The 26,873-nt window shown below is 48.6% G+C and overlaps 1 protein-coding gene and 1 long non-coding RNA gene across 3 annotated transcripts; one reads left to right on the forward strand and one right to left on the reverse strand.

The window, feature by feature from the left end:
- Positions 1-431: 431 nt before the first annotated feature.
- On the forward strand, positions 432-26,216 carry mtrr (5-methyltetrahydrofolate-homocysteine methyltransferase reductase). Of its 2 annotated transcripts, none has more exons than XM_076051086.1 (15): positions 432-626; positions 757-901; positions 1,088-1,241; positions 1,413-1,530; positions 1,606-2,068; positions 2,145-2,258; positions 2,339-2,495; positions 2,610-2,698; positions 4,329-4,509; positions 8,844-8,886; positions 12,445-12,610; positions 13,182-13,300; positions 19,552-19,644; positions 23,860-24,063; positions 25,187-26,216. In XM_076051086.1, the coding sequence occupies exons 1-15, from the start codon at positions 532-534 to the stop codon at positions 25,329-25,331; spliced, it is 2,286 nt and encodes a 761-aa protein (XP_075907201.1). In that variant the 5' UTR covers positions 432-531; the 3' UTR covers positions 25,332-26,216. The 2 variants fall into 2 exon arrangements, with proteins under 2 accessions (XP_075907201.1, XP_075907202.1); XM_076051087.1 differs by having other exon boundaries at positions 477-634.
- LOC142904787 (uncharacterized) lies at positions 2,158-8,837 on the reverse strand. Its single transcript, XR_012929448.1, has 3 exons — positions 8,689-8,837; positions 2,360-2,474; positions 2,158-2,292 (listed from the first exon to the last, which is right to left on the reverse strand). It is a non-coding gene; the product is annotated as an uncharacterized LOC142904787 (long non-coding RNA).
- Positions 26,217-26,873: the final 657 nt, after the last annotated feature.

Below are 26,873 nucleotides of genomic sequence, written 5' to 3' on the forward strand. Positions count from 1 at the left end.
TTTAGCTTTTAGGTGTTAATATTATGGCTTAATGTAACCAGCTGGCATCCACGTGAAGTTGGTCGATAATGACAACAGTGAAGGTGACGCAACGTCCGGGTTTCGCCGTAGTTCAGTGATAACTAACATTCCTCCCTGAAGCAGGAGGCAATCAGACGCGTTGACAACATCACGGCGAACATTGATACACTTCTTTAGTGTCATGCTTCGCACTCTTCAGTTCTGGTCGTCGTATGAGAGGGTTGAGTGGTGGGCAACTTGACATTTTGATTATTACAGAACCTTAAGTCCAGACGCCTGCAAGAAGAAGAAGAAGAAGAAGAAGATTTGTTTTTATTTTTATTTTTGAAAAATAACATTTATTGCCGCTCTCATTTACATTAATCAATCAAGAAGAAGAAGAAGAACCCTTTTATATAAACTTACAAAGAAAATTGAGATTTTTTTTTTTTTTTTCAAAATGTGTGACTGCATTGTCTTATCACTCATTTAATTAGATGCTATTCTAACAGCCCTAATGGTACCAATCATATGGTACCGTTGAGGCATTTTAGGTCCGTTGCTTGGAAGTTTGATCGTCACCTGTCAAAACTTGGAAGTTTGATCCTCGCCTGTCAAAACTTACAGTAAGTAGGTAAGATGAGGACGCCGGGAAAACAAAAGCTGTTTTCAGCGAGCTCTGTGTTGTTTCTGTTCGCAGGCCTGTTTTTTTATTTTTTTTTTTTCAATGCTGCTGGTATCTTTTGTATCCTCCAGCATGCCCTGTGGGAAGAAGCCAAGATTCGTGCTTCTGTACGGGTCACAGAAGGGCCAAGCCCAGTCCATAGCCGAAGGGGTAGCTGAGGTGGCCGAGGAGCACGGACTGGATGCCGAGCTGAGCTGCCTGGACGCAAATGCAAAGGTAGCTGCGGCACATGCCCAGAAAACAAACAAAAACATTATTGCAACATTACTAACTCTGCTTTTAATGCATTGAATGGATACTGCAGCACAAATATTTAATAGCACCACAATTAAAGTGTTGTTGAGTTTTCATGCTGATTCGCGTATACAAGAATCTCCTAATTGATCATGTGACTTCTTCCAGTACAATTTGGAGCTGGAGACTGCCCCAGTGGTTTTCATCGTGTCCACGACTGGGGACGGGGAGCCGCCGGACAACGCTCTCAAGTTTGTGAAGTGCATCAAGAAGAAAAACCTCGCCAGCGACCACTACAAACACCTTCGCTACGCACTCTTAGGTAAATCTCGTCCTGGCAGCGTCTCGCCACTCGGCTGCCCGAGCTGAGAGATTTTCATTTGCACAATTTATTCTTGTAAATAATTACGATGCATGGCACTCCACTGGGCTTTGCTCTCTGAGCAGCTGCTGGCTCGAGACATTTTCATCCATTTCCTTTTGCCCGCTCCAGCTTTAGGAGACACAAATTATGCAAATTTCTGCAACTGCGGAAAGACAATAGAGCGGCGTCTGCAGGAACTCGGCGCCCGGCAGTTCTATGCAACGGGATACGCGGATGATGGTGTTGGGTAAGTCAAAAAGAATGGACATTTAGCATATAGAAAGTGTCCTGAAACCAGACTCGCTGTACCTTTTTCAAAAAGGTTGGAGGTGGTTGTGGATCCCTGGCTTGATGGACTGTGGAAAGCAATCAAGGAGGCCTTATCAAAAATGAATGCAGAGGAAGCCGCAGAGTCTTGCCCGCCAGATGTCCAGCTGAACCTCCTGAGCATCACCGACCACGATGGTCCCCAGCAGCAATCCAGTGAAAAGGTCCCCACATCTCCCGCCTCACCTTCAGCCTCTCCCGCTCAGCTAGCCGTTTCCGATCTCGGCTCAGTTCCCCCTACGAGGAGCTCCGAGTTGGCCTCCCTTTCTTCTGACGCTGCCGCCGCTCCAACGTCAGCTGCGGGGCCGCAGAAAGACCAGGCTGAACTCTCTCACGCCGAGCCGGTGGCCTCTCTCACGCGCTCCCTGCCTCCACTGTCAGAGTCTTCTCTGAATGTTCCCGCACTGCCTTCTCCTTACCTGGAAGTGTCTCTCCAGCAGGCGGAGACGACCGAAGAGGTGAATTTATGGTTGATTAAATGGATAATTAAATCCAGCCTGTGCGGCGTTTTAAATGTGCATGTCTTTTCTTCAGATCGATGGGCCGTTGGACAAGGAAAATCTTCACGAGGTCCCCATATCCAAGGCAGTTCAGCTGACCAGCGGGGAATCCGTCAAGACGGCCCTCCTGCTAGAGCTGGACATCTCTGTAAGCTTGACTTTTCTCTCTGTGACTCCTAAACCTGAAGCACGCATGAATAAATACATCCGTTTTTTGTCCTCTTTCAGGCGCACCCAACGATTACTTACCAGCCTGGAGATTCGTTCAACGTGTTCTGCCCAAACAGAGCTGCGGAGGTGGAGGACATGCTTCACAGACTGAGGCTTTACGACCAGAGAAACTATGCAGTCAACATTTGTCTGTCTAAAGACACAAAGAAAAAGGGTAAAATAAGAAAAACATTGCACTTTTTCCCCCCGCCAAACCATCCATCCTCCACGCTGGGGAATAATCTTGCAGTGCAGTGTTGACAAAGTGCTCTTTCCCCCTCTGTCTTAGGCGCCCAGGTGCCTTCCCACATTCCCAAGAACGTTTCTCTGCTGTACCTGCTCACCTGGTGTCTGGAGATCAGGAGCGTTCCCAAGAAGGTACCGCGTGTTCTCGCGCCGCTGCACAGTTTGGACGAAAGCAAACCGCAGTGGCGGAGCTCGCGTTTGTCTTTTTTCCGTTAACGTTGTGATGAAAAGGAAGTGTCTTCTGTGTTCTTGTTTGTCGTATATTCTCAAGCTTCCGGAGCGACAAGATGTTCTCGCTCTCGATAAACTCATCAAGCCGACGTTTTTTAGAGACTGCAGGTCTGTTGGCGGGGTTGAAGTCAGATCCTCCGTGGACTAGTTTCTGCCTCAGAGTTTAAATGAATAGAAAATTCCTCTACGTGCAGCTTATTCTCAGTAAACAGCACCTTTCAAGCCTCCCCTCACTCTCCCGCATTGCTTTAAGCAGGATAATTCACAGCGTTTACGACACAGCACCAGCCATCTGTTATGGCACATGTTAATAATAAAAAAAGCTTATTATATATTTGTTTTTTCTTTAATTATCTAATGAGCACTACAATGAAATTACTCCTGATTCCGAGACTCTTTGGGCATTTTTCTCACAGTCTTTCACTTTATATATCAAACAATACATTTGAATTGATGGCAGGTTTGTCTTCTGATAGAAACACTGCCTTTTTTGTTTCCGCTCTGACTGAATCGCCACACTTCAACAAACTCAGAGATGAGGTTTGCTTGAACACGTCCGTGCGCGTTGTCCCAGCAGCCGGTTTTCTTTTCCGTAATGTTTACAAGAGTTTAAGCTTCAAACTCGATTCTTTTAGGCTGGGTGTACAGTTTTCAACACGGCCCTCATTTTTCACCGTCGCTCCCAACTGTCGACGCAGAGCAAGAAAGAGATCAGATGCATCCTCTGGGCTGGCATTTTCAGACTGAAACTACGTGCACGCTGTGACAGGAGCAAAAAAAAAAAAAAAGTGATGAAGCACTTTTCATACAGGATGGATATGAGGAAGAGGGAGCAATCTTTCCTCGTGCACGCCGCAATAATGGCCCGCTAATTTGGACAAACACTCATAAACCCTTATGAGAAAACCGGAACCAAACAAAACACTCAAGAATGACAAACATGCAGTGGGTTTGAATGCTGCATGCTAATAATAAATGGTTGTATACAGTGAAACCCAACAAAAAAAACGATGCCCAGGAGCTAAAGCATCAGTGTTTCGTTGAAGTTGTTCTTATTGTCTGTCACAACCTGCAGAAAAAAAATATTCAAAATAGGTCATGGTGTGAAGGGTAAACAACAGCTTGTCCCCCGTAAACGACACTCAATGATTAGCCGCATTCATTGATCTTGATTCGGCTTTGAATTTGCTCCAGTTGCATAATGAAGACTAAAAGTTAATTTGATGAGGCAGAAGGTGTGCAATAAAACAGCCAGGGGGAATTATGCTGAGAGCTGTCACTGCAGTTTTGTCAGCGAGGTGCACTTTTCACAGGGAGCGTTTTTTTTTTTTTTTTTTTTGCGATACAGAATTAAAATCTGTCCCGTCGGGGTGCCGGGGGAAAAATGTATTAAACATCTTGTTTACTGCCCACTTCTGAACCAAAGCCAAAATTCGGTCTGGCTTTGTTGCCACTAACGCAGATAGGGGACGTCTAACAGTGACTCGACTCTCAATTTACCGTCCCCCTCCCTTTAACTTCCCTCCGTCAGGCGTTTCTGCGGGCGCTGGTGGAGCACACGGCCGACGGTGGGCAGAGGAGGCGACTGCAGGAGCTGTGCAGCAAGCAAGGCGCCGCCAACTACAACGCCTACCTGCGGGACCCCAGCCTCGGCGTCCTGGAGCTCCTCACGGCCTTCCCATCCTGCTCGCCCCCCCTCAGCCTCCTCATAGGTACCAGGGAGTCGTTCTCAGTCTGCATGAGAACGACTAGCTAGCACTTGCTATTTTGATTTTTCAATTGATTTCATTTTCCCGTCACTGGGGGGAAAAAACAAAACAAAGTTCAAGCGTTTAATGACTATCATCCATACAGAGACTAATGAGTAAACACATTAATATGCTGGCATGTTTGTCAGATGCTTTTTCCAGTTTGTTTACAAATTTGTTATTATAATAGATGTGTGGTTAATTAAATTCGAGCGTTTTTTTTTCTTGTTTTTTTTTTAAAACTACGTTTGCCTGAAGGAGCCGGGGAGTTACAGTGACTGACACCAGATTGGGGTTCAGTCTGCAACCTGGGAAAAACTGTCAGTGGGATAAATGACTTCGGCTTCGCTCCCATATTTTTTTTATTTTTTTCCCGAGCGGAGCTCTTTTTTTATTTATTTTTTTTTTTAAGCTGTCAGACAGTTTTTCTTTTCGTCCACTAGGGGTCACTGCAGCACCGGAGAAAGCTAGTTGCTGTCCGCGCGGGGTTTGAGGCCTGATCCGTCACAGCGTTTAATTATCTTGAATGGTCAGGCGGCGTTCATCAGAAGAGCTCCCTAAAGGATCGCCACTCATTCATTTCCCCGTCTCATTTTTTAAACACACACCAGCCCAATATGGTTTTTCTCCAGGCCCTTGTGAAGATAATGGCATTACTGCGACTGTGAGTCAGGCGGTAGTGTTTCATAATTCCTCCCCTGCCGGTAATAACGTCGATCTTTTTTTTTTTGGTGGCTATCGTTAGCCACCCTAGCTGTCCCAGATTTTGTGCCAACTTTGAGTTAAAAAAAAAAAAAAAAAAAAGCTCCCAAAAACTAACATTTTCTTTTCGTTTCACTGGTAGTTGGCCCGCCGTTCGGTGTAAATCTAATAGGCTTTGAGTGAAACTTAGCAGACAGTGAAATTAGTTGGCCGCGGCTTTTACATACAAGTCGGGGCTGTCCTCTAAAACAGCTGTGTCACAGCTCTTGGCCTCTCCCAGCGAACGGTTATTTACGGTCTACTTGCCATCCGCTGCACCTTTATTTATTTATTTATTTATTTATTTATTTATTTATCTCCTGGAGTTGAACAGTGCAGAAACGGGGGGCGGGGGGCGAATCGTGACAATCGTGCCCCTGTGAGAAATGTGGGTTCGGAGGCCCGCCGGGGCACCAGCTGCTGTTCAGAGGGGAGGGGGGGGAAATAGGTCCCATCCACTGGTTTGTCGCCGTCAATTGCAAGGACACAGAAGTGCAGGGTCAGATCCAATCAGAGGTTAATGATCAAATCTGAGTCAGTGTTTTCCCCGAGCAGCGGCGCCGTGTTGTTTCTCTCTCTCTCTCTTCTTTTTTGAAGCACTTTCCCCCGGTTCATTACCCCCATGCAGCGGGAGGAGAGCGACTCTTAATGGTTTATGATCTTATTGCGCCGGTGTTAATAACGAGAGGTGACTCATGAGCTGCTGGCCTTGTTATATCCTGTGAGAGTCAAAAACAAAATGAGGTATAAAAAAAGTAGAGGGAGAAGGAAGGGAAATAAATCAAAACATGATACATTCAAAACTGTGATAGGAGACAAAAATAATGCGTTTGCTCTGCACTAGAAAATAGATGACGGATACGAGTGGGGATAGCCTTCAGTCAAGCAAATATTCTTTACGATATGGTTGGAGGAAAAATGTTTGTAGCCGTGTAGGCTTTTTTTTTTTTTTTTTTTAATACTATAGTCTGGCTCGAGAAAAGAATTCCACTTGCCTCCGTGAGTCAGCTCGTTGGCTGTGTGGTTCTCTCTGGGCCGGATGAAAACTTTGGGGTCACAGCCTGAGAGAGCAGCACGCCGCACAGGAGGGTCTTTTTCATTTTGCCTCTCCAGCAGGCTGAAATAATAAAAAAAATGCACCGGCCCGTAGTTTTATGACCCGAAGCAATGTGGACGCGTCCCCGTGGCCCTCCCTCATCCCTACTGGGAAAAAAACAACAACCTAATATTGCCCATCGCCAGTCGTTTGAGATGCAGTAAAACGCCCTGGAAAACATTTCAATGGCTCTGAAAAAAAAAAAAAAAAAAAAAAAGACGTGTGCGCTAGCAGGTCCTCCTTTCAAATGAAAAAAAAAAAAGTCTTCCCAGGGAGGGAGACTTCTTCCAAGTGCTTTTATGCTAACAACCCCTCTCTAATTCTCCCCTAATTCCACTTGCAGTCGCAGGAGTCATCTATATTTCTCCAAAAGTGTAATTCTTTTTATCTTCAGCCCACATTGCTTCTTTTTTTTTTTTTTTTGCCCTCTGCTAAGAAAGTACCTCTGCATATAAATTGCAGTGCAGAGAGACTTGTGAGATGGAATAGATTATATTGTTGTGCAGTATGATCGATGGGCACCCCTTGGAATATGATCATTTCTGAAAACCTATCGGGGAAACTCTGGGACTGTATTTTATTTTATTTTATTCTATTGTGCTGGAATTCGTGTCGCGCGGCAGGTCCTGGAGCCACACGCCGCCGCCGCCACAACAACGACGACAACAACAACAACAACAACACACGCACGCGCAAAATAGCTTTGTCCCCCGAAATCGCAGAACGTGATGTTTCCAGTGTATCTACCGGAGGCATCGCCGCGACGCAGCCATGTGAGATGATGGATTGATGGTCCTCCGTTACGGATGTGCGGCGCCTCCGCGATAGCAAGGCAGGGGCTGCAGTCGCGCAGGATTGTGTTAACATACATTATACACCATCCGGCGGAGCGGTCGGAGATCCCGCCGATACATAAACTTTTTTTTTTGTTCGGGAAAAGATTTTTGCCCCACGGCGCCGACTCACTGTTCTCTTGGATGAATCTTAAATGGTGCCGCGCGCTGGTTTAATCCTCAAACCCTACCTAACAAAGCAAGGCCAGGGTATAATCCTCATCCTGTAATCCTTGTAAATGAGCCTGCCTCCCAGACACTTGGACCTCCTCTTTAAGGAGGAACGTTTTCGACTCATTTGAGTTGGTGTTTCCGAGGCGTATAGCCCCTCTCCTCCCCCCACACTATGGATATCACGCATTAAAAAAAAAATAAGAGTTTCAAAAATGAACGGATTAGAAACTGATTTTATTATTACATTTTTCCAGCGCCACCCACTCATATCATATAGGGCGAAGCGGGCGCTTTGCATACGTTAGCTGGCGAGTGAATGGTGACTCTCCAAAACCATCTGCAATCTTTTGTTGTAGGAAGTCAGTGGATTTAGAATCAGAAATGGCTTTGTTCATTGTCGGTCTGCCCTTCACATATTAAACAGGGATCAAATTTCAGTGGGATTCGGGCAGGGACGCAAAACTGCTAAAATACAAGCATGTGCTTGCATCATTAGAAGCGAGCTGCCTTTGCATGTGCAACAAGATCGGCCACGGCCACATGGACTTGTTTTTTTTTAATTCAGTCTCAAGCAGAGGATAACAGAGTGCAATAAACCTCATTTAAACACCTTAAGTGTTAACTGCATCAATCTCTTTTCTCCCCACCGAGACTCGAGGTTTAGTCCATACGTCATCGTTGGCTCTCTCGTCTGGGGTTCGTGTTTTTGTTTGAGCCCCACAATCTTTCACGCGTCGTCATTTAAGTGAAAAATTCTCGCCACGGACGGCGGCGGCTGTTGTCTTACTAACACCCCGAGCCGTTCGCTTGTCAGATAAATCCGCAAAGAGACCAGATTTAGTCCAGATGTCTGTCCTGAAGAGCGATGTTGCAGAAAAAACAAACAAACAAAAAAAAAACAAAAAACGTGTTATTGCAAAGGCCTCAGCTGGTGCCAGTGGTAAAAGCTTCACTTCTCCGGCCGCAATCCATCACAGAGATGCAAATAAAACGCTAGTCTTCACGGCCGGCGGTGCTAACAGCGTAACGGATGGCGAAACGTCGGCGCGCCGCGGGGTGAAAAGTTATGCGGGGTTCTAATAAGTTTTGCAGGTTTTTCCCCCCTCCCCCGACGCGTCATCAGGAATGCAATGAACCACACATTACCCAAAAGAGGGCACCTTCATGGCTGGCATTGAAATCAGGTCTGCATTAGCAATCTGTTTCCCTCCCTCCGCCGTCGGGACACTTGGGATTCCATAACCCTGAGTTTGTAATTTCATAAATATAGAAATGGTGCCCTAGAAATAAGACACTTACCTGGGCGGGCGTTACCGGGGATGGATCGGTCGCTTGGACGCCTCGGTGGACTCGGGTGACTTTGAATTATGTTTGTCGAGTCTCTGTCATGGCTGTTTGGAGCTGGGCAGGATGATTGACGGCTGTTTTTTTTTTCCCCCTCTCTTGCCTTTCAGAGCATGTGCCGAAACTGCAGCCCAGGCCCTATTCAGCAGCCAGGTGAGGTGGCAGACAGAAGGAAAAACACATGGCAAAACATACCACAGGGAATGAGTGGCAATCTGGTGGCAATCATCTCGTTTTGGAATGACAAATATCCACATTTCTATCTATCTATCTATCTATCTGAACCTGTATTTAGCTATGACTATCTATCTATCTATCTATCTATCTGAACCTGTATTTAGCTATGACTACTATATATCCATCTATCTATCTATCTGTATATCTATCTATCTGAACCTGTATTTAGCTATGACTGTCTTATCTATCCATCCATCCATCTATCTAAACTTGTATTTAGCGATGACGGATTCCAATATTCTAGCATTTTCTGATCTCAGATCTTTGTTTTTCCTCCTCCTCCTCCTCCACCTATGTTCTATTTATTATTCAAGAAAATTTCTCCATCTCCCCCAAAACAGCTTGTCTAGCCCTCTGTTTGTGGCTTTAACTCGAGCTCCGCACCAAAACCGACCCTGATCCTTAAGCAAGGAGACACAATCCAGACAGTCGCAAAGCGCTCTCATGGGGCGCGTGGGCGTAACCACCGCCTGGCTGAGTTTGGTGTCCCTAACCCGACACAGAAGTAGCGGTGACCTTTCTGTCATCACAACGGGCGGATTTCCAGAGCTGCGCGGTTCAGCGAGCGCTTTCGGAAAAAAAAGAAAGAAAAGCGGAGCAAGCAAAGGGAGTGAAGGACAGAGTGCACAGACAGGCGGCAGACATGTGGAAATAAGAAATAAATATTAAGTAACTGTAAAAAAAACAAAAAAAACAAATTTGTGACTGCAACCAAATGAAAACCTTCCCTTCAGCTCGTTTGTTTTGATCGTTTACGAAACGTCCATAATAATTTCCAGTCTGGGGTCTGTGTCACAGACTGACCGTTAAAGGTTTATGGAGCTTTAATGGTCGTGAAAGTTAATCGCGATTATAATTATGTTTAACATTCCGCAGGCGTTAGCCTGGAGTAGTCAGTCTGAATACCAGACAGAAGAGAAAAGTATATGCTTCACACAGGTTGGGTTCATGACACTTATTGGACTGGATGATTCATGCAATGTCATCTTTGTGATTGTGCGGCTAAAGGAGGGAGTAGTTTTGTCGATATATTTATCACTCTAGAGTCCTATAACACTCTGTGAAAATGATGATATACTGCTGCCCTTTTTTTTTTTTTTTTTTTTAAACATTCAAAAAGGCACCACTAATAAGGCAAATTGAATTTGCATATGCATCAGTCTTGCCTCATCGGCAAATAGGAAACGCTTTCCACTGGAGGTGTTTGTTGTTTCTTTCTTTGGCTTTTTTTCACAGCTGTGAATGGAGCTCTCGGCAGAGCTGGCATTTAATGGAGTTATTACGACATCAAAGAGAATCGCAGCGAACGATAAAAAACGTGTGGCATTTTCTCATGAATCTCGTTGATGCGCTGGAGACGTTTAAAAGTTCCCTTTTCATAAATCGGGAAGTGTCGCAGTTTATGATTTATCGTCCACCGCGTGCGTCCCATGCGCGCGTCGTCCGCGCCGTGTGGGCTTCGGTTTAAGTGGATAAATAATGCGCACAATTGAATGGGTTGTAAACGCTGTGTAGCTAAGTTGGGCTTTATTTACAAAAAAAAAAAAAAAAAAAAAGACACTTGAGTGGTCCTTTTTGGCCTCACTTAGCTAATCATTGATCTGCACTTCCTGTTAAGCTAGTGTCCATTAGGTTTCCTTTAAGAGCTCGCGAGGACCGGCAACATCTAACGCGAAGCCCCTGCCCCGCTCATTACTCCGTCACTTAGCGTCGTCTGCTTTTTATGTTTGTGTGCGTTTGCCGACGGAGACAGAGAGGCTGTAGTTTATCAGATGCGGCGGAGACATTAGAGGCCTGCATTATTGATGCCGCGGTCAATAGAGGTCTCTCGTGGCCCGCGGTAACTGCCGGCAGTGTGAAACCCCGAATGAAGAGGAGGACTTTGGAGGCGCTTTTATGAAAGAGTCAGACTGACAGGAAGCTTTTTTTTTTTTTCTTCTTCTTTTTCTTTTTCAAAGCTCATTTCAGAACTCTAAGTGCAGAGAAGAATTCGGATTGCCGCTATTTTAAATCACAAGGAGGTACGTGAGCGGGCGGCTTAATCACAGGAGGTGGGGGAAAAAAAGAGGTGAAGACTCTTTTGATTGAATTGTCAGTTTTTGGCACTCAAGTCGGCGAGTTTTTTTTTTTTTTTGGGATGGGAAGGTGTCTACCCCCCCCCCCCCCCAAATCCACCTCCACCTCCACCTCCACACCGGAGAGCAGGCTCTGTTGCTGATGGCAGCCGAGGGCTCAGATGGAAATGCTGATGAATGTGGGCTGACGGGAAAGGTAGGCAGTCGGCGGCGTAAACAAACGAAGGCAGAAATAGAAAGCTGATCTAATGGGTGAGCGGTGGAAGGAGTTTGACTCTAAAAGCATTAAATAAGTTGGCAAAATATGCAGCCTCAATGAATGGGCGATGCTTAGAACTTAAACTGAATTTCCAGTATATATATTCATATATATCTATCTCTCGACCCGGGCAGACCACCGACTGTGGAGCTGTGCTGCAGAGTCGGTTATTCAGAAAAGCCTACAGATCACCAGAGAATTGCGTATTTTGCCCTCAGTGTGCAGCTTCCTGGGAAATTATTCTGCGTTTTGAGCTCCCTCCCTCCGTTTTTCCAAAACAAGACGGTCTCAGAGGGCCGGACAAGCCCCGCCTAGGGGCGGGGTCAACTGGCAGAGGTTTCGCCGAGCCAATCGGAGCCCTTTTGTGACGTCACAAATGGATGGATTGTTCTCGTTTATGGTGAAATAGATGATTGGATAGATTGATATTGACATTTGTACAAGTTAAAAACAGGTTGAAACAGGTACATTGGAATTACAGATATTATTAAAATAATAAGTAAAAAAAGCCCAAAAAATAATCGGGATAAAAGTTGATTAAAAACTATTAAAGGATACATGAATATTGCACATGAGGTCGTGAGAGTAAAAAGGGGGCAGAAGTGTTTGAGTGGTCAGAGTCAGAGAGGAAATTTGCACAATGCGGAACCCGTTAAACTCGGTTACCCCAGCCCTCTTGTGATGTCACAAAGGGGCTGCTTTCTAATGCGCCGGAACAATCGTCTCTCCTGAAAGGCTTCCCAAACGGGAGGCTGCGTCGCTTCTCTTCTGGTGTCAGCATCCTCGGTTCGGCTGTCGCTCAGCCGCGGTGCGTTCAGGTGTATTGTGGAAAAAAAAAAAAAAAATCATTTGTCGGGTCGCTGTTGTCGCGCCGTTGAGAATCTGTCCGCCCTCATAATGCCTGAGCGTATCAGGACCCATCTGTTGTCCTCTGTGTTTTTCTCTCCCCGCCCGCCTCTCTCTCCTGGCTTGTCACCGCATGCAACGCCTCACAGACACATAAAAATACAGACTCACTCTCTCTCCCTCTCTCTCTCTCTCTCTCTCTCTCTCTCTTACACACACAGACACAAATTGTTTCCTCTACTTACCACACTGCCTGTTCTTCTTCCTTCCTCCGACCCACTGTGGCCTCCGCAGCTCCCCCCTCAGGCACACCGGGAAGCTGCGCTTTGTCTTCAACGTGGTGGAGTTCCCAGCGTGCCCTGTGCGGCCGGTGGGGAGGCGGGGCCTGTGCACTGGCGGGCTGTTTGACCTCATCGGCCCCGCCCCGGCCGAACCCTCGGGCGCGCCGCCTCTGCCCAAGGTAATGGGAGCCGACGGGCTAAAACAGAGTTGTGCGAATATGAGAGCTGCGATTTTTGCGCTTGGGGGACGAAAAAGTTGTAGCCACTGACTCACTTATGGAAATGGTGGCGTGACTCCGGCGCCCCTCGTCCTTTAAATAGCGCAGCTCGAGAGGCTTTTCTGCATAACGGAGAAGGCAAGTGTGGGCAGAAAAAGCGCGGGGACGGTGGAGCGCCAAGCTGGCGGAAAAACAGCCACAGACTTCGGGGACTCGGCCGCTTTCTTCTCCGCTATTTTTTCTCGCGGAAACTCGGCTCCAACGCGCGAGCCGGGGAACAAGGCCTGCTAAGTGCGCGCCTAATTAAAGAATTAATTAAAATTAAATCCCGTAAATCCTCTCTGAAATGTACTCGGCGGATTCCTGCCGGAGCCCTTGAGTTTCCTTATTAGCATGTCTCGGAATATTAAGCAGATCAATTAATAGATCGACGCTCCCACGGTGGCCTCTCAGCATTGTTGTAATTGCTCTCATTATTATTATTTTTGGGGGGATTTTGCTCCTTAATGGCCTCTCACCCGCCCCACCCCAGGTCCACGTGAGCTTGAGGCCCAGCTGCACCTTTCGACCCCCCGCTGACCTGTCGGTGCCCTTCGTGATGGTCGGACCCGGCACAGGGGTCGCGCCCTTCATCGGCTTCCTCCAGCAAAGGTGAGCTCGACAGCGCATAATAACTGCAGCTTCCATTCAATTGGGCAAGCTCGGATTTCAACTGCGTCCTAGTTTTTCCAATTGGGTCTCTTTGCAAGTAAGCTTCTGTTTAGCTTGAACGAAACCAGGAAGCTGCTGAGAACCTCACTTACTGACACGTGACGTGTCGCTGGGAATAAACTCTCTTCTGGCGATTTTCCAGCCCATCTTTTTTGCTGCAGTACCTCGGGTGGCCACTGGGGAAAATCGGCACACCACCATTTTGCCAGTCCGGTATTGAGTTCTTATTATACATATAATACATCCATGCTTAAAAGCCTAAGACTAAGAAGATTCCAGGAAGTGATTTCTTGACAGTGCCAATTATTACCATACTTTTCTTACTTTCAAAGAAGACGAAGAAGAAGAAGATGATTTAAGATTTTTCCAGGTGGACAACTTGTTTTTTTTTTTTTTTTGCTTCACTTCCAGCTGGCCTTGGCAAGGATGTTGAGTAGACGCTGTTGCTCACACCCAGCTAACGTTGCCACGGGCAACCAACAAGCCTCAAGCTGTAGCGACTTGGCTACAAACTAGCGATGACAAATCTGATTCGGCTATTTGAATGTGACGGACCCTCTCTCACCCTGCAAGCTTTCCTGACTCCCGTATTGTATTCCGGGAATTACGTGTTAGATGAGATCTAAAGAACGCAGGACCCGCTGCTGCGTCTGGGTCGCCAGGTGAGGACGTGACGATTTTATCGAATCAAAGAGACGCGGTGGGTGCGTTGAGGGCCTGCGTTGCACGGAACACTTCTCTCAAGGGGAAGGCATCGCCCGCGCACGCGCGCGTGTGCGTGTCTGTTGAAGATCCGCTGCTGAAGTGGCACCTGTAAGGGGTTGAGGTCGGGATCGATGGAGACGCAGCCGAGCGCCTCTGCTTTAAAACCCTCGTATGGAGCGAATGAATATGCTTCAGAGTTCGGGCGCCCACTCGAGTGCGCATGACCTGTGCGTATTTTTGGCTTGATCCGCGGAGACAACGCGATGACACCCCGGCGTCGGGCGGATTAAAAAAAAAGAAGAAGAAGAAGAGGAAAAAAGTCCACGTCACGCACCTTGTCTCTCGCAAGGCGCCAGAAATCAAGCGGTGAGGCCTCGCGATCATGTCGGGGATTATTTCCGAAGCCGCGGCTCGCCTCACCAGGAATAAATTACGCCCTCCGATGTGCAAGCTAATGCCTTCGGGCTCGCGATGAAGAGTCGGGAGTCAGCGCGGCGCTTTGGAAGGCTATTGATTTTGATAGTAAAAAGTCTAGTGGGTGGTCTGTGCGTGTGGTTTAAGTAAGCCATTGCTTTTAATTGTCAAAGAGAGGTTACAACTCTTGGCCGAGTGCGATTCCTTTTTCTTTCGCTGGCCTGCTTGCCGAGATCTCTCTCTGAATAAAAACTCCTAGCGGGGGAGCGGGTGGGAGGAGGGGTGATGACATTTGCCGCAGATGTGCCATTTTTAATTTCCGGAGGCCCGGAATCGACGGCTAAATCGCCTTTGCGGGACGACGACCTGTCAGAAGGACTTTGCTGCTCAAGCCGTCCATTTCTGGGGCTGATGGCTGTGCTGTGGGGTAGTCGCCCCCCCCCTCACTCCAACCCTTCCCGCCGAAAGCCCACCGAGGACTTGTTAGACGGCGGAGTGAGCCATTTTCGTCAGCACGATATGTCTAACTCCTGGGTGGCTTTGTATAAATGAGGTTGTGCCCCAGTCAACTCCAATTGTCTCTGAATCCCCGGGACATCTGCTCCACCCGGGCGGGGGGGGCGTCGGCCGGTGATTGTTCTGATAGGTGCCGCTGCCGCGTCTGGCGTAATGGCGGCCTGTCTGCGGCGATTGCGTTGCGAGGAGGATGTGGTCGTCCGGGGTGAAGGCTGTTTCCGTACCCTTGGGGTGAGCAAAGACGGCGCGTTGTTGTTGTTGTTGTTGTTGTTGTTTTTGGGCTACACTTGGATTTAGGAATCCAATTTGCAACAATCAAGGTAAACAAAAGGACTTTTGATGTTATTGTTTTAAGCTCAGGACACTACAGGTGTTGGGAATATTGTAATCCTGGATGTCAAAATATAAAATGTGACAAATCACCACTTTACGAACGACAAAGCTACTGCTAATGCTCCTTGAGCCTCTTTGGATTTGGAACCCAATGCAAAATACTTAAAAAAAAAAAAGATTAAAGAAGATTGTGGAAACTTTAATTTGAAGTCTCTCTGAATTGGCCCGTCCTTCAAGTACTTGAACATTTTTTTTTTTTTTTTGTCTTTGGTTTATTGCTCAGTAAATACAGCACATTGTCAAACCAATGTCCCTCTGGGTCACTGTCATATTTGTTTTTCTTTTGTATCCATGCACTGTCTTTTCCCCCTGAAGAGACTCTTCACGGAATAAACTCCCAAACCATTTCATCAGCTCAACCCCCCCCGCCTCCCTACTCCGTGCCTCCCGCTGCCTATTGTGCCGGAGGACCGTGCGAAAAAAATAAAATTGACAAAATGTGGCTCGAGGTGCCTCGGCGACGCCTTGGCGACCGCGGCGGGAGAATACACGGCGTGTCGACGGGACGCCGCGTCTGCCCCGGAGGGCCCCGAGGAGGCAGGCGCCTGCTAGCAACAAAACAACGCCGGGACGTTTCGATCCGCCCACCTTTCCCCTCCCCACTGTTTATTGACGGCTGCTTTTCCAAGGTACTTTGTATGAGTTGGTAGCGTTGGTAACAAGTGGAAGACGAGCCTCTGAAAGGTCAGAGCCTCACTCGGTGGTGCCAAGGAGATTTTAATCAGGCCGCTGGCAGGAGTCCTGTATTGATCGTCGCCGGGTCCTTTTGTGTACGCCTCGGGGATCTTTGACGGCTAAGAACAAATATCGTGATTTATCTGCGTTCGGCTTTAATCTCCGTAACAACTCTGACAAGCTTTTCTTTTAGAGAGGACAAAAAAAAAAAAAGTTGGATGATTCCAGATGTTTTTTTTTGTGGGAAATTTAATGATCTGGTTCATTGACTTAGTTTTTTTGTATGTTAAATCCGCGTGAACAAATGTTGAATTTCCCTCTCTGCAAAGAGAGCTGATCGCGGTTAAGCGAGTTTGCACGCTCAGAAGGGTTTGAAATCACCTCCCCGTCTGGTATGAATGGGTTTAATTCTGCTATGTTGTATTACCAATTAACCCTGGAGCTGGTTTTAGGCTCTTTTTTTTTTTTTTTTTGGCTCTTGTATTTGCATGCCCTGAAAAGCGGCTCTGCATCTCTCACGCACAGAGCTACAAAGGAAACGGATGAAAGCTATATAAGGTAATTGGGATGTTTACCAGGTCTTCAGACCGACTTCCGTGCAGTTCTGACTCCTCCCGCCACCCCTCGCTGCTGATCAACCGACTGCAGCTGAAAGCAAAGCGCTTCTGATTTTCGACCCCCCCCCCCGAAATGGAGTGCTCCGTGGATGCCTCCCCCCCGGGACGGTGATGGCGTGGGCTTGCGATGTGATGCGATTTGTATGCAGCGAAAGGCGCCGGTGTGGTCTCCTCGGAATGGAATCCAGGTTTTTCATATTGGTATTGATCCCTTCAGGGCGGGTGGAGAGAGGAGAGAGACGGGCGCGGTAAAATGAGTTTACTCGGGGCTGTTTGCAGATCAGAAGAATCTCGTCCAGGATGCTAATGGATGGGATCTGAGCGCTGGGATGGAGTCGGCCAGACAGCTCTGTTACCACCAGCGCCATTCAGCAAACGTTGGAGTTCAAAGAAACTTCAGCCTCAGAGCCTTTTCCTATTAGCTGATCAGCCTTTCATTTAATTAAGCAGGGCGCCTTATTTTCAATGTTTGTCATCAAAGTACATTGATTTTTCAACCCCCGCCGGTCCCAGTGCTGGTTTGCTTTTTTTTTTTTTTTCAGTTGGCATTTGAACATAAAACACGACATCCCTGCATGGAAAAACATCGGAATAGCTGCCTTTTTTTTTTTTTTTGCTCCTGACTTTTGAAAGATCATTGCAATTTTTGATTGTATTGTACATGTTTTCATTTCTCTCTCGCGTACCGACCACTTGTATATTACAAAAACCGAGACCCGTTACAAACGAACAGATGTTGCACGTTCTCTCTTACCAGATCTCCCTTTTTTTTTTTTTTTTGGCCTATTTTTAGTTTCGCCTGACACTTATACTCAAGGGGGCCCGGAACTATAGCATTACTTTGCGCTTGTTCTTCACCCGTATGACAGCGTTTCAAATTCAAAACACCCCCGATGGTTCTTGACGGGGAACACGTGAAATCCGCTGTGAGCAAAAACTTAAGTTTTGCCAGACTTGCGCTGGAACTTCTACAAACAGTAAATGGGGACATGTGCAAAGTGTCTGAGGACGGCTTCAGCAGCATGTTCGCAGCGCTGGTGGTTCTGATCCAGTTGGGTGTGGGGAGTTTAAGTGGGGGGTTGGGGTGAGCGTGCAGGAAAGAGCAGCCATGGCAATAAGAGAGGAAAGTGAGGGAAAGTCCTTATCGTGCGTTTTGATGTTTGGGCCTTTTTTTTTTGGGTTAGTTGTAACTTATTACTACTTGTAATCTAAAGTAACCCGAAGCAGAAGTTTCCGCGAGCCATCACCTGTGGTGCTAATGTTGTTAGCGAGCTCCTGCTTCTTTAAGCACGGTGTGTTTCAGGTGATCTTCTTCTTCTTCTTCTTCTTCTTCTTCTTCTTCTTCTTCTTCTTCCGCATTCAGGGAGTAAACTTGCGGCGCCACTCCCAGGCCTGGCATAGGTACTGCATCGCTTTCGTTCGTTTCCAGCGTATCCGTGTGTTTTCGAAAATGTGCGGTTTCAAAAAAAAATCTGCCTCCGTGTCGTCAGTCCCTTCGTTTTGTTTGCTGCCTCACGCACTCAATGTATACGTGACTCTCCCGGCTACAACAACGGTTGAAAGAACGACGGCGGCCGATTATTTTCTCGCGTCGTTGCTCGGTTACCCGCTACAAGTTCCTCCCACACCGAATAGAAACAGAAACTGACAACTTCCCAGAGCTGAGCAGAGGAGCGCATTTGTCACGTCGTGCCATTTATTTTCATAAATAATGTATACGCGGCGACGCACAAACAAAGCAGCTCGAAGCGACAGGGGGTCGCGGCACACAAAAGGCGTCGCCGGTCCGCAAATGAAGGGTGAAGGTTTTCCTGCCAGTCTGCCATTCATATATTTCACCTTTGATGGAAAGCAATCACGGTTCCTCAAACAACAGCAGCAGCAACAACAACAAAGAAAAAAAAAAAAAAACTGTGTTTCCCGACATCAGGACATCATCACATCGTTTGACTGCTCCCTCCGGAAAAAAACTTGCCCTCCGCATTTTCACGCCGCCCGCAGTGCGACACGACGCGCCGACTCGGGCCGACTGGCGCGACGGGCCTGCGTTTCTTCCGCGTTAACGCTTCAATGCGAGCGGCATCAAAGTTAGCCGCCTCTTTGACTTTTTGAAGATAAAGGTAGCATTCGGTCCGGCTGGCGAATATCAAAAGGCGGCGTTTGAGCCCCTACTCGTCGCCCGCCCCGGCCACATCAGAGCGCCCCCTACCTATCCCCGCACCCCCGCCCCACTCCAGATGGAGGCGACAGATAGAGTCCAGCCGCTTTGGAGAATCAGCTGACTGATGGCATCGCGAGCGGTCGGTGGTGGCGGGGAGGGCCGGGGAGGGGGGGGCGGCCGTTGTTATCTGCTTGCCGTCACCCTTTTTTTGCGCAGCAGGTGCTGCCCGCCGCAGATACCGACGTCGTCGGAGCTCGGCTTTGTGCCGCCTTGCCTTTTATTTATTTATTTATTTTTTTTCCTTGCCGCCGGCTTTGCGAGGGATTCTGGGAGCCCTGCCAAAAAAAAAACCCACAAAAAAAAACTGGAAACTCCAAAGCGCAGGAGGGAATCGCTTTTCACGCTTTTATGTGTTTTTAAAAAGCTCAAGCGCGTGAAACAGGCACGCAGAGTTTCACTTCCAACGACTCTTTACGGTGATGGGTCTGTTTTTATTGTTGTTGTTTTTTCTTCATTGACCCCCCCCCCGCCCATCCCGCTGCAGCGTGCCCCACACTTTACATCCAGGGGGCATTAAGCAGCCAGTGTTTATCGGCGGTGACCGCCGGTCTTTAACCTCCGCGCTCCGAGTAAGGACTTCCTGTCCTCCGCCCGGCCCCCGTTCGCCCGCTCACGTCAGCTGACTGACTGCTCTTCTGTTTCTTTCCCAGGGAGAAGCAGAGGCAGGAGAACCCCAGGGCCGACTGCGGCGAGACGTGGCTGTTCTTCGGCTGCCGCCACAGAGACGGCGACTTCCTGTTCAGGTGAGGTCGTCTTCCTGTTTAAAGCCTGGTCAAACAAAAATGAATCAAAAAAACCTCCAAAGCTGCTGCTTTCACCTTCACACTTTATTTTCCATGCAGTATTCCAGATGTGGTCTGTTTCAGTAGAGCCAACCAGGCAGTGTTAATTTTGACGGCAACATTTGATTTAGTTTTAGTCGTAGTCAAAGTGAGCTCTGATTGGATCTCGTCTCCGGCAGACACTTCCGTCTCGTTTTTATTGAGTTATCATTTTAGTCAAAATTAACAGTGCAATCAGGAAGTCAGCTGGACTTTTCGGTCAGCTGGGCTTCTAAGATGTGCACGAAATTCCTTATGAATTCCTTATGAAAGGCAAATCTTATTTTAAAAGCGTTGTTGAAATGCCTCGCGTCTGAGATCCTGCCGCTATTCCACGGGGGGGAGGGGCTTCCTCGTAGGCTGGCGCCGTCCCGCTACTCCATCGCTGCCTTGATCAGTTTGTTTAAGCCTCAGTCCGTCCTGTTTGCACGCTAATTGAGCCCCCCTGCCCCCACCCTCCATCCCCCACCCCCTCGCAGCTACCCGCCGCGCTGATGGAGTTCTTTCGCTGGATTAAGCGCCACGACTGGATTAGCATTCTTAATCACGCAAAGAAGCGGGCCGCTCGGGGCCGCCGCGGCGCTTTGTTTACTCTTTCCCTCAGTTGAACAGCAAATGGCATCCAGGTAGGAGGGCGGCGTAAAGAAACGGCGCCCACCGCGTTTGTCTGGAGCGATTAGTCGATTAGCGCGCGTTTTTAAGGACCCCCTCCCACTCGCCGCCCCCCCCCGCACAGAATTCCACTCGAATTAAATCGGCCGGAAGCCTCTGAACAGCCCGAGCCGCGTTTCACCTGGAGGGCAGCGTTGCAGAAGCACTTTATATTTAAAAAAAAAACAACAAAAAACAAAAAAAACAACGCAACAGCGAAAGGCAATTAAAAAAGGGGTCGTAAGGTCAGAAGTAAAAAGTCATCACTCCAAGTTAGAAGCTCTCAGGCCAACCGGACGCAGACTGAACGGGAGCCTCCGGTGTTTGTTTTGGTGTTTTTGTTTTTTTCTTCTTTTTTCCAAACACCTGAGTGCAATTTCACAAATTTCAACACATCCTATTCTGTTCAATTTGTTTTTTCTTTCTGCCTTTTCTGTCAGAAGGCCTCCGCAATTTCTCAGAGTTTGACAGCGTGCGAAGCCGGAAGACGTGGAAGCCATCAAATGAATGGCGAAGCGCTCATGAATTAGAAAAGAAAAAAAAAAGAGAAGAGAGAGAGAGAGAGAGAGAGAGAGAGAGAGAGGCGACGCAGGGAGATCTGCTGCACGTGCTCACAACTGCGATTATTGACGTTCCTATTGGTTCCCCCCCACCCCGACACAACACTGCACATTGCCCTAAAAATGTCCTTTGCGAGCGCGCACGTGCGGAAGAGGCTCACGCCAGAGGTCGATGCCAGTCTGACGACTTGTCGTATTAACCCCCCTCCCTCCAACAACCCCACCCTCTTCCCCTCCCGGCCTCCTTAATGGCCTATGACTTTGTGCTTTGGAGGCAGAGGAGCAGCGAAGGGCCCGCTGGTTCCACCTCAGGGTGCAGGATGTTGCCTCGGGCTCTGACTTGCATGAGCGCAGCGAGCAGTCTGGAAGGGTTTCGGCTCAGGCGAGGAACGAAACGCCTCAATCGAGCGCCGAGCACGTTTGTTTATTTATTTATTTTTGCTTTGTCGCCCGCCAGGCCGCCCAGAATAAACAGCTATTGATCTCTGGCATTTCATATTCAGGCGGCAAACAGGCTCCCCGCCGTTCGGCCGCACCAGACGGCGGCCTTTTTTTTTTTCTCGTTTTGTTTTTTAATTACGCCGCAAAGGAGTCGGCGCTTGGTTAATGACTGAAGATTGGCTGGGTTCGCACCTCGTCGCAACTCGAAGAAACATTCCCCAACCACAACAAAGGGAACAGAGCGTTCAGAAAAGTGGAGAAAAAGGCCTCAATTTTCCCATTTTCTGTTTTTTTTCATGGCTTCCGCATTTTGCGGCCCATGGAGCGTGCGCAGAAAATGCTTCTAGGGCCAGATGGGGTGTCTGGCTGCAGTACTTCGAGCGGCCACTGGGAAACAAATATTGCCAGTATCCAGTTCTTACCACGCCCCCCATTCATTTCAATGAAGTTGCTCACCCAGAAAAAACGTTTTGACTTCCGCACTAATGGGCCCATAGAGCAATGCACAGTCGTGTCACTTCCCATCATGCCTCTGTAACTCACATCATCTATTTGGCCAATCGGAACCATTCTGGAGAAGGTCACTCACAGCCAATCAGGACGAGCTGAGGCACAGCAGCACAACGCTGGGAATAAACTTTTCTGGTTCTCAAAGACCATAACTGAAAAAAAATCTACAATGGAAAGATTTGCTATGAATCAGGTTTCAGGTTCACAGTCGTCCTGTCAGCCTTTATAAATGTGTTTATTTTTGCATTGCGGTCTATGGGAAAAATGCTTTCTGGGCTTATAGCTTTATAGCTGCAGTACCACGAATGGCCACTAGGAAAAAGTCGGCACGCAGTCATATTGCCAGTCCGGTATCCAGTTCTTATAATACATCCGGGGTTTGTTTCTGCTCGGGCTGCTGCAAAAAAAACACCCCCGCCCCCGAGGCGAAGACCTTCACCCGGCGATCTCGGAGTCACCGCGTTTTGCGGTTCGCTTCTCGGTGCGCTTTCCGCTGGCGCCGCTCAGCTTTCCACAAAAAAAAAAACGCTCAGAGCCACGCTAAACCCCAGCGCGGAGGCCGCCACAGCTCCCCCCCCGTCCGATAGCACCCCGGGGCCCCTGCCAATACGGGCGGGAGGAGGCGTAGCTGGGGCCGCGGGACGGGCGAGCAAAGGTTGCAGCTAACCACCCAGCAGCGAGCAGCGATGGGAAAAGAGAGGAGAAAAATAATAAAAAAAATAAAAGCGATGCTCTTAACGGTGACTCAACCTTGTTCGCCAAATGCATTATTTTTTGATGTTGTTGTTGTGTTGTTTTTTTCCCCCCCCGCTCCCCTCCCAGTGTTTAACAAGATAAATTGATCTGCCGGCAGAGTCCCCCCCCACCCCCCCCACCCCTCCGCACCTCTCACCCATCAGCGTCCTGTTTTATTAAGCCTGACGGGGCTTATTTACCCAGGAAACGCTGCGAGGGTCATGTGGTGTGCGGTGTGCGCGCGTTGCCGCTGGAGGCTGCCGCTCAATATCTCTGTGCGAGCGTCGGCTTGGATTGGATGACATAAACACTCAGTGTGGGGCCTTGAGAGGCTGGCAGCCCCCCCCCCTGCATTGATTTATATTTTCGCCCTCACAATTAAAAGAGTCTTTTCCTTTTTCCTTCCATTCTTCCACCGCCGGTTCCTTCACTACAGAGGCTTTTGTAACCAAAACCAGCAGGCACTGTCTTCTGCCCCCCCCCACACACCACACACACACACACACACAGTTCCGGGCAGATTTGGTTGTGTTAGTGGAACCTGGCCAGCTACCCAAAAGGCAGGTGCATGCAAATACGAGCCAAAATAAATAAAATAAAGTCGACTCCTGAGTTTCGATTTGCAGTGGTGGTGAGTCGAGTCGAGTCGAGAATTATTTCTTCGGCCCTCTGCGGCGTTCTTGGGTCGGATTTTTTGTTAAGAAAAGTGATGCAAGAGCAGCATTTAATATAAGCACTTCTCTATTTGCGCCGGTGGTGTGGCACTGGTTAGCATGACGGCAGAACTAACGTCCAAACACAAAGAAAAGTCACCGTCGGGAGCCCCTGTATGGCGCACCTCTTCCGCACCTCTTCCACCACCTCTTCCGCCATCTCTTCCGCCACTGACTCTTTGACGCATCGGTGGGAAAATACTTTTCTCTCGCACGACGACGACGACTGTGACTCTCTTGGGGATTCAAGGAAGAAAGAAAAAAAAAGACGCTGAAATTAAATTCCGACCCTGCTTTGCTGTGTTGCAAAGTTCCTTAAAAGGCTTCCTGCTCTCTCGGTGGTGGTGGGTGGTGGGTGGTGGGTGGTGATTGGGCACTTTATCACATCCATTCGCTTTCCCACCGTCTCCATCAGCTCCCCTGACGCTCGCCTCAATAAAAGGGGCCCTTCTTTGTGAAAGCGGCGGCGACCTTGCCGGGGAAAATTGCGCCTGTTTGTAATTTCCCTGAAAATTCCGTGTTCCCAGAGAGGAGCTGGAGGGCTTCGTGTCCAGCGGCGCGCTCGGCCACCTCGAGGTTTGCTTCTCCAGAGACGCCGCCGCCACCGCCGCCGCGCCGGAGGACGTCGGCCCCGAGGCGGCGTGCAGATACGTCCAGCACGCCCTGCAGCGGCGCGGCCGGGCCGTCACCGACGTCCTGCTCCGACGGAACGGCCGCATCTACGTCTGCGGGTGAGAGCGTTTTCAGTTTCTTTTCCTTCCTTTCATTACCATCCCAACGACGGCTCTGCAAATTTACTGCAACAGAAGCAACAGCAGAAATTCCTCCTCTTTGCGTCTTGAGAGAGTGGTTCGCTTTTTACTACCGCCTCAGCCCTGCATCCGTCAACTTCACCTGCGCTGTTTGTGAAATGTTTACGAAACGTACTTGAAGCGAGAATAAGCTCTCTCTGGAAAAACAAACGAGACAAATAACCCTTCTACCTACTGTACAACTCATATCTCAGTTAAATCGTGTTCATTATGACTTTGTTCTTTCTAATGTTCAGACGAGGGTTCTGTTTGTCCTCTGCTGAAACACGTCAAGGACCCAAACAGAACCCCATGTTGGAACAAACCTATGAACCAATTTATATCTCAATACGCATTTTTGTGCTCATAATACTTGGCCGCCACAATACCCCCCCCCCACCCCCTCCCCCCCTCCCCCCCACCTGCCCACCCCATTTGTGAAATGTTGGATGTTTGGGAAAGGTTAAAAGAGAGAGAAAAAAGTCCCTGCAGGTGCAGCGGAAGTCAGATCCCCCCCACCCCACCCCCAATGTGCTGCCACAGCAAGATAAATTTTGCAGCAATTTCCTTCCAGGACTTTGCTGCCTGGACGGAACCATTACTCCAAACCGTTTTTATAAAACCATTGGCCGGCTAGCGCGCGCGCGCGCGCACACGCACACACACGCACACCACAAGCACGCACGCACGCACGCACAGCTTTCTCCCGGTGCTCTGCAATTCAACCCACTCATGCTGTTATAATCACAAGAAGCTGCGATTAAATGGCATTACGTGGCTCCCGCACTTTAGCCATCTTCCTGTGTAGCGGGCTAGCACGGGTTAGCAATCCGGTGAGGCTAGCCCTTTGTTTACAGCCTCCTGCGGCTAAATTTTGATAAAATTTTGGGATCTTCCAAACACGCGGCTTGTCTGAGCGTTGACTCTTGACAGGCCAGACTGAAAAACATAGCTTAGGTTTTGCAAAATTGCAACAAAATATGCTGTGATTTCGCATGTGTTGTTCAGGCAATAATCCTCATTTACGGAAAACTGAGCCTCGCATCTCCACGCATGTCTTCAGAGACGCCAGAAACATGGCCAAAGACGTGAACGACGCCCTGGTGGAGACCATCAGAGCGGAGCTGCAGGTGGACCAGCTGGAGGCCATGAAGACGCTGGCGGCGCTGCGCGAGGAGAAGCGCTACCTCCAGGACGTCTGGGCCTGACGGCGGCGGGACCAAGGGGGACTTCATCGACCGGTTTTCCTTCACACCTTTAAAAAAAAAAAAAAAAACATATCAGCTCTCAGCAGCTCTCACCTCGCCAAGTTTACAACCACCCGGCGTTACCGAGACGGAATGCACCCCGCTGACCCCGGCGGCTCCATCATCGCCGACTCCGTTGTTTTTTTACTGTAGCGACCTTGGAGCGGCAGATTGGCCTCCGCCGCGTGAAAGTGCTTTTAGCGCCGACAAGCTCTCCCCGCGTCCCCGCGTCCCGTCCGGAGGAAGGGCACTCACTCCCGGCGGCAGCGCCGGAGCGATTCAGATGAGACGGGAGGCCGGAAACAACGCTGCAATCTCCAGGTCTTTAACGGCGCACACACACACACAGACACGCACGCACACGAAGTAAATTGGTTATTGCCTTTCAAGATCAAAGTCGTCCCCATTTGTTGGAAACGTCCTGTCGGGAAAAAACGTCTCTTTAACGCGACGCGGCGCGCCTCTGAAGTCGCGTTTAGTCGGAGTCCTTTTCATTTGAGAAAAAAAAAAAAAAAAAAAAAAAAAAATCTCAAACGCGAGACGACTGGAAATGTTTCCTACTCCTCAAAAACCAGACGATCCTCCGCGGTGCCGCAGCCTTAATATTCGCGGAGACGACGGCTTTTTTTCAAACGCGTCCTCGGAGGCCCTTTTCAGTGGAGGCGGGTGGGGCTCTTTTTTTGTGATCAACAGCGATCGCTGATAAAGGCCGTCTCCGACTCGATCGCCGCCGCCGAACTTTTCACCGCGACAAGGAGCCAATCAGACTGCGCCTAAAGCGACAACCAATTAGATCTCCCTCGTCTTTTCACCTCACACACCACAGCCTGGCTGATATTGGATTTTTTTTTTTTTTTTTGGGGGGGTGGAGGAGTCTTGGAGGGAGAGGGAGAGGGAGGGGAGAGGGAGGGGGGTTTGTAGCTATACTTACGGTTTGTGTCTCTCATTGTGTTGCGTTCGATGTATTGATATTAAACGGTTCATGCAGGTACTTAAACGTAACTGTTTGTCACTCTTTGTGATGTCACAAATGAAACATGCTGCATCTGATCCGGCTGTCAGGGACGACGCGATATCAGAGTTTCACGATGCATCTCGGAAGCAGGATGACATTTCTTTCTTTTTTTTTGGGCAATAGCGGGGAAATAACAAAAGACGACTCGGTGAAAGAAAAAAAAAAAAACCAGCAACTTGTTTTGTGTCAAGTGTCACCGTATGTGCAATAAAGTGCCTTGTTGTCATAGCTGCAGCCCAGCAGTGTCTCCGTGTTGTCTTATTTTCTGCCTCTCTCTCTGCCCATCACCTTTAATCCCTCCGAAGCTCCTGACACAGAGAAACCGCAGCGTCACATTTAAAACTCGCGAGCTTTTAAAAAAACAAAAAAACAAAAAAAAAACAAAACAACAACTTGCGCTTCCAGTAGATTTCTTGCCGGGCAGCGGCGTCACGGTGATTTTCAGGGGCACAATGTGCAGTTGCGTATTACTTGTGCGTGCCTTGCCG

The sequence above is a fragment of the Nelusetta ayraudi genome, unplaced genomic scaffold (genome assembly GCF_046127955.1).
Source record: "Nelusetta ayraudi isolate G7.1 ecotype Tasmania unplaced genomic scaffold, CSIRO-AGI_Nayr_v1 ptg000132l, whole genome shotgun sequence".
Taxonomy (NCBI): domain Eukaryota; kingdom Metazoa; phylum Chordata; class Actinopteri; order Tetraodontiformes; family Monacanthidae; genus Nelusetta; species Nelusetta ayraudi.

Excerpts from the sequence above, each read along its gene's own strand:
- mtrr (XM_076051086.1), top strand. The coding sequence starts at position 532 with ATGGTACCGTTGAGGCATTTTAGGTCCGTTGCTTGGAAGTTTGATCGT. Across the intron at positions 2,069-2,144 it reads AGGCGGAGACGACCGAAGAG|ATCGATGGGCCGTTGGACAA; the intron begins GTGAATTTATGG and ends TCTTTTCTTCAG. Across the intron at positions 12,611-13,181 it reads GCGCGCCGCCTCTGCCCAAG|GTCCACGTGAGCTTGAGGCC; the intron begins GTAATGGGAGCC and ends GCCCCACCCCAG.